General features: G+C 44.4%; 1 protein-coding gene across 4 annotated transcripts in view; it reads right to left on the bottom strand.

The window, feature by feature from the left end:
* The window catches only part of GATB (glutamyl-tRNA amidotransferase subunit B), an 89804-nt gene that overhangs the window by 14135 nt on the left and 58641 nt on the right, over positions 1-17028 (bottom strand). For all 4 annotated transcript variants that reach the window (XM_019828861.3, XM_019828860.3, XM_006930822.5 and 1 more), the window contains 2 exons: positions 14281-14414; positions 6816-6894 (listed from right to left, as the gene is read on the bottom strand). In XM_019828861.3, coding sequence (XP_019684420.2) covers positions 6816-6894; positions 14281-14414 — 213 coding nt within the window. The remainder of the gene's footprint in view (positions 1-6815; positions 6895-14280; positions 14415-17028) is intronic.

Genomic DNA, 17028 nt, shown 5'->3' with positions numbered 1-17028 from the left:
TAAAATTTGTACGGAACCACCATAAAAGACCCTAAATAGCAACAATAATCTTGAGAAATAAAAACAAAGTGTGAAGCAGCATGTTCCCTGATTTCAAACTGTACTACAAATCTACAGTAATCAAAACAGTATGATATTGGCAAAAAGGGAAAAAAAAAAAAAAAAAAAACAGAGGTCAATGGAACAGAGGCCAGAAATAAAACCATACTGATATGTTCAATGAATCTATGACAAAGGAGTCAATAAATATAATGCAATATAATAAATCTACATGCAAAATAATCAAACTACCACTTTCTTACACTATTTACAAAAATTAACTCAAAATGGATTAAAGACGGAGATGTAGACCTAAAACTATTAAAACTCTTAAAACAGTAAAATCTTGGACACTGGTCTTAGCAATGTTATTTTGGGTTTGTCTCCTCAGGCAAGGCAATGAAAGCAAAAGTAAACGGGACTATCAAACCAAAAACCTTTTTTGTACAGCAAAGGACACCATCAACACAATGAAAAGGTAACTTGCTGAATGGGAGAAGATATTTGCAAGTGATATATCCAGTAAGGGGTTAATATCCAAAATATACAAAGAGCTCATACAACTCAACACCAAAAAACGTCAAATGATCTGATTAAAAAACGGGTAGAAGACCTGAATAGACAGTTTTCCAAAGAAGACATACAGATGACAAACAAACACATGAAAAGATGCTCAACATCAGTAATCTTGAGGGAAATGCAAATCAAAACCACAGTGAGGTACCACCTTCTGTCAGAATGGCTAAAAACAAAACACAAGAAGCAATAAATGTTGGTGAGGAGAAAAGGAATCCTCATACACTGTTGGTAGGAATGTAGACTGATGGAGCCACTCTGGAAAACAGTGTGGCAGCTCCTCAAAAAATTAAAAATAGAACCACCGTATGATCCAGTAATCCCACTTCTGGATATTTATCCAAACAAAATGAAAAAAACAATTTGAAAAGATATATATATCTGTATGTTCACTGCAGCATTATTTATAATAGCCAGGATATGGAAGCAACCTAAGTGTGTATCAAAAGATGAATGGATAAAGAAGATGTGGTATATATATACAAACGAATATTACTCAGCCGTAAGAAAGAAAATCGTGCCACTTGTGACAACATAGATGGACCTACAGGGTACTATGCTAAGGGAAATAAGTCGGAAATAAAAATATCATATGAGTTCATTTGTATGTGGAATCTAAAAAACACAAGACAAATGGACTCAGGGATACAGAGAACAAAATGGTGGTTGTGGGAAATATGTGAAGCGGACTAAGAGGTATAAACTTACAGTTACAAAACAAGTCACAGGGATGTCAAGGTACAGCATAGTGATTATAGTCAATAATAAACTTTGGTAACAGATGGTAATTAGAGTTATAGTGATCATTTTATAATGTACATAAATGTTAAGTCACTAAGTTGTACACCTGCAATTAATGTAAGATTATGTGTCAACTATACTTCTATTAAAAACATGTTCACTGTAGAAAATAAGGAAATATAAAAACGATAAAAAGAAATCACCTGTATTTCCCATTCCCTCAAGATAATAAATGTTAGTATTTTGGGGTTTTTCCTTCCCCTATTTTTCTTAGGGAACACAGTTGCAATCATAACATATATACAGTCTGTGATCTGCTTTTGTTTTACTTGCTACAGAACTACTTTTCATATTAATAAAAAAATTAATATCCATTAAGTATATTTATCATAATATGATTAAATTAGCCCTCTGGTAAGTATTTAGACTTTGACCAGTGTTTATTTTGTTCATCTGCACAGTCTCCTAAAACAGTGCCTAAAAAATGTCCAACATTCAGCAGGAGAATGTGGAAATCTCAAGAGGGATCTAGAGCTCTGGCTCAAAAGTGCAATCACCTGTGAGGACTTAGGAATCTATGCAGCACCTCTTTATAGGCAGATGAGGTGGCAAGCTCAGCAGACGTGGGCGGTCCCTGGGGCCTGGGAATCGTAAGCTGGCACACCTGGCCAACCCAGGAGGCCGCTCCTGGGCCTGCATCATTTTTCTTGGCCCGCAACAGCCACCGTGGCTGACAGCACACAGCGGATCTGAGCAGGCTGACCAGGGGCTCAGCCTTTGCCTGGCACCTAATACAGTGGGACCCGACAGGCTCGAATGCTGGTTGGATGAGGCTGAGCCAAAAACACCAGAACAGAGGCGATGTGAGGCAGCTTGGGAACCACTGCCAAACCACACCATTCAAGAGGAAACGCAAGACAGTGCTGGGATGGATACTTTTAAATGCAGGGGCTGGCTGCTCCCTGAGAAAGTAGAGCGGGGTAGGGCGGGGATACAGAGTGACGCCGGAGAAACATTTCAGCGGCCTCCAGGAACAAATGGGAGCCCTGTGTCTGGGGTGTTCTCTACTCCCAGAGTGAAAACATACCAGCTTATTAACTTCCTCAATTGGTCGAGTGGCCACCGCAGCCCAGCCCCAGCCCCCCTGGGCCGATGCAGTAGACTCCAGCTGTCTAATCCTCTGTTCGTTCCTGTTTGAGACACAGTCTGTGCACTCCTGGCCGAAGCCCAGCAGGGTGAGAATCACTGAAGGGGCCTTCCACCTCCAGGCCAGACTCGACAGGGCTCCCCAGCCCTCTTGCTGCAAACATAATGGCTTCTGTACTTGCCAGCCTCGTGCTGCAGCATAAATCCTCAGCTTTTGTCTGTGTTTAATCACCACCCTGGGAAGTGCTATCGAAGTGCAACTGTTTCTGGCTAGGAGTGCAGCTCCCAGGCCCTGCCGCTGCCCACCCAAGATCAAAGTCCCTAACACAGGATTCTTAGGGTAATGCTGGCCGTCTGTGTTAAATGGCCACTGAAAGCATGGGGTCACGCAAGCTGGGAACCCCCAATCACACACTGACCACGGAGCCGGCTCTGACACATAGGGCAGCCCTAAGTTCCCTGGGGACTGAATTCACACACCCTTTCAACTACTACCCAATTGTGTCTCGCTAAAGCTATTTTTAAAGTATCTAGAAGGAAGGATGGAAGGAAAGCAGATGGGCCTCTCACCTGTCCAGGGGTTTCCAGGGTCAGAGTGTAGAGGAAAGGCCTATTGAAGGGAGAAGGTAGGGAGGGGGCCGGGACAGGAACAGAAAGGGGTGTCCCCTCTGCTCAAAGGCAAGAACTGTGAAAGGTCATTCTTCTAGAAAGGCACAAACATCAGCCCAAGCCCTGAAAAGAAGTAGGGCACAGTAAAATGCACATAGAACTGAAGCACTCACTAAAAGGGAGAAAAAGACATCACATCATTTGTAACAGTTTTACTGCATTACATATAACATTTTCTGCATTAAAAGGGGTTGGTGATTTCTCTTTAAAGCAGATCCCAAAGTAGACAAGAGGAGATGGGTTAAGTGGCACACCTACATGTTAAAATTCAATTTCCATCGCTATGGAATCATAACCCGGCTTGGTTCCACTAGAAATGCTAACCGGAAAATCTCCAAGAGACAGTGGATAAACCACATCTATTTCCAGTGTGCACAAAGGAGGCATGCACACAGTCCACACCATTTCCCCTGGGGCTGTGGCTGGCCAGCAGTGTGGACAACACCCAGGGCCTCTGACTCACAAGAGGCTCAGGATCCCGGGGTGCAGGTCTGCAGGTGAACCGTGACTCTGACGGCCCTCTCCTTGGTGAGGGAGACAGGGGCCGCTACCCACAACTTCAACAGCTAGAACTAGATCCTGTGACAAGAATCGAGATGCTTTTGTCCACAGTTACCAGGAGGTTGCTCATGATGATAAGTAATCTTTTTCTCTTTCCGTTTCTGAAAAACAGGAGTGCTGCATGATAGCAACCTGTTAACACCTCTGCCCTGGGGTGCCAAGGGGATGAGGCCTGTAAATCTCAGGAGCACTGCCGGAGTACCTCCAAGGAAGGGGCGGTGAAATGTGTAAGGGATGAAATAATGGGCAATGATGTAAGGGAGAGTGATGGGTTAATAGTAAATTAGACATAAAGTGGGAGATTCTTTGGAATTCAGTGTGTTCTAAGGACAGGATGGCTCTTTCTACATATCTGTCATCCTTAGGAGTCAGTTACTTGGTCTACTTTTTTTTCCTCATCTCCTGGTCATCTAATCACTAATAGAACCCCAATCCGTCAGAGGGAAACACCAAGAAGGAGTAGAAGCAGAGAGTCTGCTCTACTGGAGCACCCTCTGGCTCACAGGTTTCTAGAAGCCAAGACCTACTTCGATTCTTTTTTAAAAATTCAGTAAAAAGTTAATTGTAACATTTTTCTTTTAAAAAAGTACCCTACAAAAGACATAAAAAGATGCTCAACATAGTTGGTCATTAGGGAAATGCAAATCAAGCCCACAGTGAGATTATCGCTTTACACCTACTACTAGGATGACTATAATCAAAAAGACAGACAATAACAAGTGCTAGCAAGGATATGGAGACACAGGAACCCTCATACATTGCTGATGGGTATGCAACTGGGTGCAGCCAGTTTGGAAGATAGTCGGGCGGCTCCTCAAAATGTTAAATGTACAACTACCATATGACCCAGAAATTCCGTTCGTACAGGTCTATACGTAACCAACTTGAAAACACATGCTCAAACAAAAACATCTGAACACAAATGTTCAAAGCAGCATGTTCAATAAGAGCCCCAAACTGGAAACAACTCAAATGTCCATTTACGGATGTGGCATATACTTACAGTAGAATATTCTTTAGCCTTAAAAAGAAATGAAGTACTGGCACATGTTAAAACATAGATGGATTTTGAAAACATCACGTTAAGTAAAATAAGCCGGACACAGAGGCCACATACTGTACAAGTCTATTTACATTAAATGTCCAGAATAGGCAAATCCACAGAGACAGAAAGTAGATTAGTAGTAACCTAGGGCAAGGGGTTAGTGGGGGAGTGACTGCTAATGGTTTGTTTTTTTGTGTGATGAGAATGTTCTGGAATTAGGGTGATGGCTGAATAGGTTTGTGGATATACTAAAAGCCAATGAACTGCCTGGCTCATAAAGAAATAAACTAAAAAAAAAAAATCACTATAACCTCTTATTTCTTATTTTCTAAAGTCTTTATTTCTCTAACTTCATGTCTGTCCATCCCATCAATCCATCCTTCTGATAGTACATGTGTATGGAAGGATGCCTGGAAGGGTGTCCACCCAATATTAATGGTAGTTATTTCAAGGTGGTAAAATTTGAAGATCTTTATATTTTTCTATATTACTTAAATTCTTTATAATGAAAAAATACCTTTTTTTTTCCACCAGAAAATCATACATGATTTTATTAAACACAGAAAACAAATAGAAAAATAAATAAAGCAAAACCCCCAAGGCAATAATATATACAGGAGATTCCCTCAGGCAACATACATTTAACACCTTTCTAGTCAGACTTTTATTTCAGTTTGATTACCTCACAGCAGCCAGGATTCACCCTGCTTTCTTTGAGCATGCTGAAAGTTGATACAATCTAAGGTGTCCCTACCTACATCTGAACCAACCATCAGCATCTTCTAGCATTTTCCATTGGTCCTACCAAACCAATCACATTCACTGCACTAGGTTTCCTCCCTTTTCCTCGTCTGGTGGGGCAGGATGAGTGAGAAGGGGAAGATTTTTTTTTTCCCTTCTTTCATTTCAAATGCTACAATTCATCTGCTCTTATGTGTGTGTGTGTGTGTGTGTGTGTGTGTGTATATATATATATATATATATATATATATATATATATATATGCATGCCCTCAGGCCATCTAATCTTTCTGTCACTGCTGAGCACTGTCATAAACATTTGTATTCCTCTGACATCCAGGCAACTCAAATCCTTTCCTACATGTGCCAAGGTCCCTGTAGTCGACAGCCTCACTGGGCGGTGGGTAAACAGAGCCTTTATTAGTTCTGTCTCCAGTTTCACTGCACAGAGCTGGGTATGAGTGCCACAGCGCCTCATAATTAGCCAAAAGCAGTTGCTTTTCCAAAGCCTCACTTTGTGCCTGCCACTACTGTTGATGTGGTATAAATATTAAATGCAGAAGGCACCATTAAAGTCACACTAAGTTTCTGGCTGAAGCATTGATGGCTTTGATACCCAAAGTTGAAATAAGGCAGCCACCTTGGTGTTCTTTATCCTTTAAGACTTTTCTGGATTCCAGGAACCTTTCACCCACCTATGACTGTCAGGTGGAAAGGAGACGAGGCAGAGGCCACCTTTGATGACGATGCTGTTTTTCTCAGTTTGCATACACTGCGCATGTGTATAAAGTTTTGTCTACTAAACAAGAGGCAGTCTGTCTGACCTCATCCTCCTTGCTGGAAGACTAAATTTCAGGGGGCAATCATGCAATGAAGACAAATAAGGCCCTAGTACTGGCTGGGAGCCTGCAGGGGACTGAGAAGGACTAGAGGGCCGGGAGCAGTGCTAAAGGTGCTCTGGCATCGGCCTCGTGGGGGCCACAGGGGCAGTGCATGTGCTTCGAAGCCCCCAAAAGCTACAGTCCCGCCTTTCACATAAACAAATGTTTGGCAAACGTTCCAGGCAAAACCACACAGGAACCACCTGCTTAGCAAAGATGGAAAGCACATTACCTGCATTGCACATACCGGCCTTTTTTCATTTGCTAACTGAAATGTTTCTACCTCTTCAGTATGAAAACAGCCCTTACACGCATTTAATACTTTATGAAATTCAGTTAGTGATGGCTTTTGAATTTCACATACAACATCTACTGGAATAGCAGAGCAGTCAGAAACTTTAGGAAGTGGGGACATACCTGTTTAGCTGCTGCCGAAGAAATTACTTTTCTGTCCAGCAGGTTGAGAAGCTCAGCCAGCACAGAAGGTGTGACAGGACTAGCAGCCCCCAAAAGGAGAGAAAAATAAATGTACATTTCACACTGTCAGCACACACCCATTTAGAAGAAGAGTGCTCGATTTTGTAGGTTTAAATAACACACCCAGGAATGGAAATAACAGGGCAATGGGGCTCTATTTTATTTATTTATTTTGTAGGTTAGGATATAACAAGTTTCGGTGACTAGTGTTGTTTTACCACTCAACAGTAATGGCCGTTTGGCAGAAGTTGTAGCAACAACTGCTCAGTTTAATTAGTCAAAAAAAAAAAAAAAAAAAAAAAAAAAAAAAGGAGTGGCTGCAAAATTCATGAACCATGACAAGAGAAAAACAAAACAACAACAAAAAACAAAAAAACCACCACCCAGTAATTAAATATTTTCGAATGCAAGATCAGTCTAAAAATTACTTCAAACAAAAGAGCTAACAAGGCTACTTTTCTGAGTGTTTTTATGCAAATATAAATTCTTTTTAATTGTAAGAGCTTTTCCTTAAGAGAGTGCAGTGACTGCCATCCGCTTCGTTAACTGTCCCCATGGGCATCTGCACAGACACTGTTCTCCTCCACAGGCTCACAACAGCTTTCTGAGAGCTTTCACCACAGAAGGGCCCAGGATCCATTATATCTATACCTTTAGGATGTGACTTGGTGAAAAGTAACACTGAACTATAGACTATTTTTAAAAAGATTTTTAATGTTTATTATTTTTGAGAGAGAGCACAAGCTGGGGAGGGGCAGAGAGGGAGACACAGAATCTGAAGCAGGCTCCAGGCTCTGAGCTGTCAGCACAGAGCCTGATGTGGGGCTCGAACTCACAGACTGTGAGATCTTGACCCGAGCCGAAGTTGGATGCTTAACCGACTGAGCCACCCAGGTGCCCCTAGACTATTTCTTTTAAAATATGTGATTTTGCTATCTTATTATTTAAAAGCAGGCTTCACGCCCAGGGCAGAGGCCAACACGGGGCCTGAACTCACGACCCCGAAATCATGATCTGAGCCGAGATCAAGAGCCACTGGTCTGAGCCACCCAGGCACCCCTGATTTTGCTACTTTTAAACACATACAGCAACTAGGCTAAAAGAACTCTGTTTATCTGAGGTCATTAGGGGACTAGTTTTAAATAGGAATGACTTATAAATAGCACGTTAGTATGTCTGTATAAACTAAAACTTTTGAAGTGCTTAATGCCACTTGAAAACACCTTTTGTCTTAGTTTTCATCAATCACAATTAATTTCTTTACGTGCTTTTAGATAATAAAAAGGAAATTGCCACTTAGCTCCATCCAGTTTCCATGCATTCCAAACCAACTGAGCTCGTTTACCAGCTCTGACTTACTGGACTCTGATTCAAACACAGTGAAACCTCATTAAGGTTGTTCATTCGAAGTAGCTGACACACGGAGGCAGACCATCATCCTTAAAGTCTTTGTTTATCCCAAAGTATGGATAAGAGGTAATTCCAAGTGGAAATTAAGTTTGGAGACTGTCTGGTGTTATTAAGTTGGCATTCGGAACATCTGTGAATCACCCTGATTAAATCTCAGCAGCAAGAGGGACAGAGGGCTGGGAAATAAACTGATAAACCCCCTTTCCAGCCTTCTACCTTACTGACAAGTAATAAAGAATCAGTTTGTTTTAAAAATGTGGGTTCCTTGGATGCTCTGCAATCCTAGAAAATACAGTGGCTGATTAGAGTGTAGACAGTGTATAGAACCCATAATAAGCATTGAGGTTGAACTGGATTTCTAGAGCATGAAAAAAAGAAAAGGTCCTTTCTCCCATATGAGTTGATGATATAAGGGACATGGAGATGGAGAATAGAAATAGAACACGACGTAACTAAAAATACTTTGCCTTTCATCTAATGACCTTAATTCGTTAGTTAGGTCATAAATGTACACCATAAAATATTTCCACTGACCTAACAGCATTTGAGATTTCTCACTCATCTTTCTGTACCCGCAAATGCTTGACACACAGTCGGTCAGTAAGAAATTGTGTCACAGAACTCTTCCCACCAACAGGGATATCTATCTGGTATACCGCCTACAGCCTACATTAATTCCAGATATGCCGGGGCTAACCTTGAATACGACAAGGACAAAGATCAGTACCTGTCACACGGATCCTGAAAGACCCCACTCCTCAGTTAAATAAATAAACCATCATCAGATTTGCAACATATTGGCAGCCGAGGCACAAGCTACTGATTTGTTGCTGTCAGATGCCAGTCTCTGGACAGTGAATGTGTCTCCACTGAGAAGAATCTGACACCTAAACGCTTAAGCTTTGCATGCCAGCTTCCAATCCCGAGGCCAGTGTAGGTACAAAGGGATCCTTCCAATCTGCCCACTTCCTCTAGTCCGGCTAGCACTCTTTCAGGGTCACGACACCACCTCCAGCTTGCATCGGGAGCAGACGCACTGCCACCTCTACAACTGCACATCCCTGACCCCTCCCTGCATCAGAGAAATGAGCAGCCCATCTCCATCTCTGCACCCATTTCAAGCCCAAAGTCCACCTTCTCTACTTCTGCTAAGATGGGACACAGGAAGCTCCTGGAGGAGGACACTGGGACTTGGACATCCAGGTGGCTCTTGCTGCTCAATAATCCTTGTGTTCCTCTCGATGAATTCCCCACACCCCTATCCGGTGGCCCCACCAAAGCAACTGTTACCCACCTCCCTTCTCAGCGCCTGCCCCCACCTCTCACTTCATAAGGACAGCAGCTCATGATGCACGACTCAGAAATTTCTATCATGCCCTCCTCCTCCTCTTCCAGCAAACAAACCCCTCAACCCATGCTTTTATCCCATTACTTTCCACTCCTGCAGATTCCATTTGCATGTTTGTTTCCTCTCTTTTGGCTTTAATCATGCACCCTCACAAATGCTCAGATCTTCCTATCTTGAAAATGTCTGCAAGTGATCTCGGAGTCTGCAAGCCTGGTCTCTTACCTTACTTTTATGGATAAATATCTAGCATTAGTGGCTACTATCTGTCCTCGTAAGCATGTGCCATTCCAGCACCAATCCTCCCCCTCTACAGAAGATGTTCTCTTAAAAATCACACCCCTCCTCGCTTGTTGCCAAGCGTAACAGCTTTCCCCATTCTGCTGCACCCTGACTTCTGGGCTACATTTAAAGCTCTTTGTGAAAACTCCTCTCCTTGGGCCTCCCATCTCTTCCCTCTCCCTGGTTGTCCCTCATTCACTCCTGGCCCGATAATGAGCACCGGCCAGCATTCTTTCCCACGTGGTCTTCTGCCTTCACCTCAGGCTGCCAGGGAAAGGAAGCACATCTGTTCCCAAGACTGCCGCTGCTTCTTCGGGGTCCAGTTCTCTCCACCATGAGATTCAACCAGCTCTCACCAAACGTGTTTTAAACCAGGGGTCAGCAAACTTCTTCCAGGAAGTGCCAGAGAGTAAGTATTTAAGGCTTTGTGGGCCACACATGGTTTCTGTCACATATTCTTTGTTTTGGTTTAAGAAGTCATACGCACTGTTCGCTCACAGGCCCGCCAGAATGATCTTTAACAGGCTCTGAACCCTGAAGCCCCACTTGGATGCTATCCCATGCATCACACTGCTGGACTTACCTTCCCTTCACCATCAAGCCCCTCTTGGCTCAAAAGCCTGCCCTGATCTGCTAGTGCCTCAGGAACCGCTGCCCCTGGCTGACCTGAAGTTTGGGGCACTCAACTAGACTGGGCACTCAACTAGACTGGACAACTGGATGGTGGGGCTTGCCTGATCTCACCACGAAATGCTTGGCCAGGGTATCTGTAATTTCCACTTTCTTAACTACATCAAACCCGTTATTAATAGAGATTTAAAAGAGTTAACAGAAAAACAACTTTCAAAGCAATATGCTCAAAATAATTAAAAAGCTGAGTTCAACAAGAGCTTTTCTGGTTGGACCCTTTAAACACCAAGACAGGTCTTTAAAGATGAGTGCTAATTTGCAAAATCGGTTCTTACCAACTTGACCTCCAGAGTGTTCCCTGCCTGGGGTCATCATGAGACTACTGCGAAGCTCCGCGGCTACGGCCGTGCTAAGCTCTGGAAATGTTAGCCCCAGCAGCTGAGTTGTGCACTAATTACTGTTTATTCCAAGGTGAGGCTGGTGTATCCAGCCCAGCTAATGGTTCTTTGAACTGTGTAGAAAGAGGCTGCCTACAGCTTGGTTTTGGATCCTCGGCTCTTGATCTACATAAATTGTGTGATACAGCTATTGTTTAGCTTCCTCTTTACCTGCTTTTGGAACAGTTACGTATACTTTTATTTAGAACGGGGTACCCTTTGGGTTCTTAAAACTCTAGTGCATATGAACTGTTTGGGTAAATACCAGGGGCTCCAAGTGCACTTGACAAGCTAATTTATTAACCTTAGCTCCTTTAACAGCTACCAACATGGTTGTCGAGCAAACCCCTAATTTTATAGACCAATATAGAAAGAAACTAGCTCGGAAGTCCGGGGACGTGGCTTCCAGTCTTAGCAGCTCACCACCTGAGGTATGCCACCTTGTCTGCTAAAGGAATGAGCTGAACCAAAGGTTTTCTAAGGTCTCTGCCAAGAAAAGTCAGTGACTTTAAGAATCACAGCCAATAACACGGAAAACCATACATTTAAAGATCAGATCGGTAACTCCTCCAAAAGCTCAAACCACACCTTGAAGCCTTCCCAGCTTCTCCTGGCCAACATCAATCTCCCTCCTCTCTGCTCTCACTGCACTGTGCATAGTTCTAAAACAGGAAGCACCCCTTTCTGCCTTGAAATAAAATACTGGTGCATGAGTCTAGTCCTCCCCAGGAGATGGAGAATTCCTTGAGGGCCTGGATGGGGTCCTTTTAGTGGTGCTCTACACGTATTTACTGGATTCACAGCTAACCTCCCGTGACTTCCCACACCCTCAGATTCCAGCCCTGCTCCAACCATACAGGAAGCAGTGCTTGCTGCCGTTTTCCATTCTCTGCTCCTGTAAGCTATGCTCCTCCTCGGTCTAAAAACATGCCAGTTCTTTGCCATTCCACCCTTGGCTCCCTACAGGTGCTGCCCAGACCTCTGCCTCACCAAATCCTATCCGTTCTTTAAGGCCATTCTTAAGAGACAGTTGTATCTCCTCCATAAACTCTTCTAGATGGTTCCAGTCTTCACTGAAGGCCACAATATTTTCAGTGTAGAGTGGAGTTTCTGAAGAGAGGCCAAACCTGAAAGGACAGGAATGAACGACAAAAAGGCCACAGATGCCACAGGAATTTAGGGGACTGAGGGTGGCCACTGTTTTGGTACTTGGTATACTGACCTGGCAAAGAGAAGGAAACGAACACAGAGGGCTCACTATGTGCCCGGCACTGTGCATTTTCCTCTCAAAAACCCTTGGAGGCAGGTACTGTCATTTTTGTTTCAGAGTGAAGAATGGAGGGTCATAGAGGGGAACTCATCCAAGGCCACTGGTGGTAAGGAGCTAAGTGAGGAAGTGAATTGATCCCAAATGCCACATTACAACATACATATACACGTTGCAAGCAAGAGGCTGGATGTGAAACTGGCACTATGGTGTTAACCTCCTTTGGGGGAATAGTTTTTCAGAATCACGTATCAACATATGCTTGTCCCCCCTCCTCCACTTCTCCGTGGCCATGGGAGGCTGCTGAGACAAATGACACACCTGCTGAGATTGGGCTCCCCCTTCCACCGGGACCCTGCCAGGCCCCGGCCATCAGCCTGGGGTTCCTGATGAATTCACTCTCCCTCCTTCTCCCATTTAAATTTGCTGCTTGCTCCTCCCTTCCTGAAACTTTCCTTTTCTTAGGCTTTTGTGGTGCTAACTCTGTCCTACTTTTCCTCTTCTCTGCCACTTCTTCTCGGCTGCCTCCTTCTCTGCCCACGCTTCTCACTTAAGAGTCTAGAGCATCTCCGGCTCCTTCCTCAAGCATCTTATCAGGCCGTACCCTCCCTGACAGTTCTCTTCCGCTTTAACAACTTCAAGTACCATCTATAAGCCACGAAGTCCACGTTCCACCCATACTGGACTATGCACTTGCATTGCCAGAAGTATGATGCCTGAACTTACCTCAAGATTTCTACCCGTGCTATTCCCTATACCTGGAACACTCTTACCTCTTGGATTTTGCCTAACCTTACTCATCTTTCCCTCAGGCCTTAGCTTAGCTGTTACCTTCGCCTTCTCAGGGCACCTGCTAGCTCACTGCTTTCTAATCACCAGCTTCTAGACTGTCAGCTCAGAGAGCAGGGACTGTATCTGTGTGCTGACTGATCTTCCCATGCTTAGCACAGTGCTTTGCACAGAGTCTAAATAAACATGTGCTGAATAACGAACAAATGAGAACTCTAGGATTTATACCTGCCAGATATCTCCCGTCAGTGGTAGATCATATATCTGCCTGCCTCCCGGTTATGTCCGTGAGGGGGATGTCTGTCCCACAGGCAGCCCAGCTCAGCACGTCCAAAATGGAGCATGGCATCCTGCCCCGCCCCTTCCCTCTGAACTCATTCCTCCTCCTCTAGCTCTCGCCAGGCTGGAAAACACTATCCTCCATGTCGCTCCGCTGTCCGAGTAAGAACTGGAAGTCATGCGATGTGAGATAACTGCTCTCCCATCTACCTCAGCTGAGGCCCATGGCATTTCTTACTGGCACTCTGGCAACAGGCTCCTTGCTTCTGGTCTGTTCTTCCATTCCACCCCTCCGAGTGAAACTGGAGTGTGCTGGAGATCTATAGCTTTGAGAGCTGCTGACAGAAGTGTTTGCACGGTGGCCTCTGGTGGTCTCTGCAGCTTTCTCCTGAGCTTTCCTGCGTGCCCCCTTGGCACCCCGAAGTTTCTGGGTTTCCTAAGCCTCCATGCCTGCTCGTCTCTGAGTGTCCAATGGCCACTCCCTTACCCGGAATCCCCTCATCCCTCCCATCACCTGGCAACTCCCACTAGGTCTTCAGGGCCTGGTTCCAGCATATCCTCCGTGGGAAACCTTTGTCATCTTCCGGCCTCAGGCCAGGCCCCCTTGGTGTTCATTCATGGCACCTTGTGTGCCTCTGGCCTAACAGGACCACACTGAGGTGAATGCCTGTTTTCTTACAGATCTGTATTCCCCACCAGCTTGTAGACTCCTGGTCTTACTCATCTTCAGGCCCCCAGCCCTGCATGGTACAAAGGGCAGTACGGTCAGAGATTGGAACAAATAAATGAAATCTCAGAGGTGATGGCGGATAGCTTTAGAATCTGGAATTCACAAGGGTGTTTGTGTCTTGTTAGGAGATCTTAAGGGGAACTACGGAGAACAAAACACCAGCCCTGCCCTACTTAAACTGCTTCTGGACACAGAGTTCATCATAAAGGAAGAAAGAATCCCCAGACCCTACTCACCTCTCATTGACAGCAAGGTTCCGTTGCTTTAAAAAACCCAGAAAAATGTTGAGGACCCAACTAGTTACTTTTTTTGGCTCTGCCCTAGTTTCTTTTATCACATTCTGGAAGAACTCCAGTAGGCCAACTTCATTCTGTAAAGAAAAAAAAAAATTCATATATATATATATATATATATATATATATATATATATCTCCAAAAAAATGAAAGATCAGCATTCTGAAGGCAAATCTGAAACTGTCACCCTCTGCCTCCTCTGAGACACCTACCTGTACTTTCCTAAACATGGAAATGCCACCAGAAAATTCTAATCACTTTCAGTAAACAGCAAGTATTTGACTTCTACTACTGTCATGGCACTTTTTATATAGCTTTTTCTCAAAGGAATGAACATATTTCCAAAAGCCTGGCTTGGTGAACCAGAGGGCAATGAAATCCACTGTCCCTCAAACTCACCCGCCCTCTCACCGTCAGCCCTGTGAACCCTACACCCTTTACCCTTGAGCTGCGTCCTTCATCTTCGGGCCCATGAAGTTTGGCTCCACTTCACTGTCTTTTCTCTTTCCAGGCCTATCCTCTGCTGGAAGTCCCAGTGATTGTGAGAATAAGAAGGCAGGGAAAGAAGTAAATGAAGAAGGAACAGACAGAATATTCTACCTCTGAAAAACCAAAAGTGGATCGTAACTGTATTCATCTTCACATCATCCCCAAAATGACAGAAATGGTTCTCAAATGTTTCCAAAATGAGGAAGAACCCAGGCACATGTGACCGACTCAGACCACACAGCTGATGGAGGCAGCAGTGGCTTCCGTGCCTTCGGAGCCAAACTAGACACAGCTAACCCTGCCTCTCCTCTTGCTCTGTGAAAACAATCGCCTGGGTGGGCTCAACAAGGAGATGTGAAGAAGACTACTATGTCTCCCCTCTGGACTGTCAGCTCTGTGAGTCAGGGTCCATTCTGTCCTGTTCACTCAATAAACAGAGCTAAGTCAGTGCTGGGCCATGGCAGCTACACGGTAAATATCCACGGATGGAATTAATGTCTGCTGCCATCACCATGTGCATTGAAAAAAAAAAAAAATCACATGTGAATGCTCATTCTTTATCATACCATGTTCACCTTTAAATATTAGAATTGCCACAATTATGCATAAGAGTAACCCCAAGGCACTCATCAAAGTGCCTTAACTACTATAGCTAACTGCCAGCTCAGAGCAGTTCGGCAGGACCAAAAAAATGTGGCTAAGTCCATCCTTTGTTTCTCAGTAAGATAAAAACATGTTCCCCTCACACAGGGGAAGCTGAAGCTTCCAAATGCAGAGGGAACACATTTTTAGTAGATTTCTCCTACCTGCTGAAATGCAAATAAAACCACACTTTCCCTGAAATGGTCTTTTTCACTTTATACTGCGGGTAAGGCTCTCGAACCCTTGCCCTTTCAGAGAACCTTCGTTAAGCAAAAGAACTTTCTGGAAAAACAAGATACTGGGAAGAAGCAAGACATACGAACAAAAGTTCTCTGAAAGCTCAGCTATTGCAGATGCCGTAATATACACACAGGCACACGGTTGCTAAAGTAGAAATTCCATAAGAAAAAAAAAATCTACATGCCCTTTGTAACAGATAAATTCTCTGGTGACAAGCCTACTGAATAATCCCATAATCATCTCTTGAATCTCTTTTCAAGCCAATGTTACTATTCTGCTCATGCTAAACCAGGGCAAAGGCCGCCTCAGCAGCCAAAGCTTGACTGCAGATAAAGGCAAATGCAGGAAGAATGAAGAGGAAGTTTTGCTTAACTTACGGAAAAGTATTCAAACTTCCACAATGGTACAGCAAACCGCTGGGGAAGTAGAAAACCACTATCTGGCCCAAATCAGACGGGCAGAATTCCCTTTGTTCTAACGCAGACAGGCTGGCCCGCCGGTGAAAAGAGCTGTCAGAAGCAGAGCTCTTTGCTTTGCCAAGGAAAGGTTTTCTAAATCCACCTAGAAATATTGCACTTGAACTCCCAGGCTTGGCTGAGTTGCTGGGACGTGATGAATATCTATTCTTCTACCCTTGGGTGGTTTTTTTATTGGATGGATAACATGGCAAGTCAGATTTCTGTTTGTCTTTTTGTGTCAGTGCTGTGATGAAGCCTCTCCAAGCTGGAACCGTACTTCGCTGGGGGATACGCGGCTCTGGCACACAACTGGAAGCGGATGTGAAAATCTGTGATGGTAATGGGGCGAGCTACACGCGGCAGGGCTGAAGAAGGCCGAGCCGCTGCCGCCCAGGGAATGACGGATCAATACAAAGTCACACATGGGCTGCTTGTTCTGGCTTTTTAGATCACAAGCCCGCGTTTCAAGCATTCTAGATAAGGTCTTCTTAGTTTTTCTTAGGAGGTCGGCAACTGCTAATAAGCTCGGCACAAATCTCTGAGGCCCTGGTGAACGTGGCAGTGCAGCCATCTGGTTTTCTCAGGAAAACAGTGCGCTGGTAATTCCTTTCCATAAAAACCATATGAAGAGCAACACAAAAAGGCCACTGCATTAGGGAACCCCCAACTTCCTTCTCAAAGGCGACATGCAAGCGTCCGACTCGGACTGACCTATCCTACATCAGAGCCGACACTCTAGCTACACGGGGTGTCAAGTCTCCTGGCTGAATGTAACACTAATTGTTCCTTCAGCTGCAGCTAACACAGCAGGGACAACTAACTGGTCCTGCCTTTCGTGTAACGCCAGACAGCCTTTGTAGC

Source organism: Felis catus, chromosome B1, assembly GCF_018350175.1.
Source record: "Felis catus isolate Fca126 chromosome B1, F.catus_Fca126_mat1.0, whole genome shotgun sequence".
Classification (NCBI taxonomy): domain Eukaryota; kingdom Metazoa; phylum Chordata; class Mammalia; order Carnivora; family Felidae; genus Felis; species Felis catus.
The sequence above is the reverse complement of the archived record's forward strand: the minus strand, read 5'-3'. Positions and strand labels throughout refer to the sequence as shown.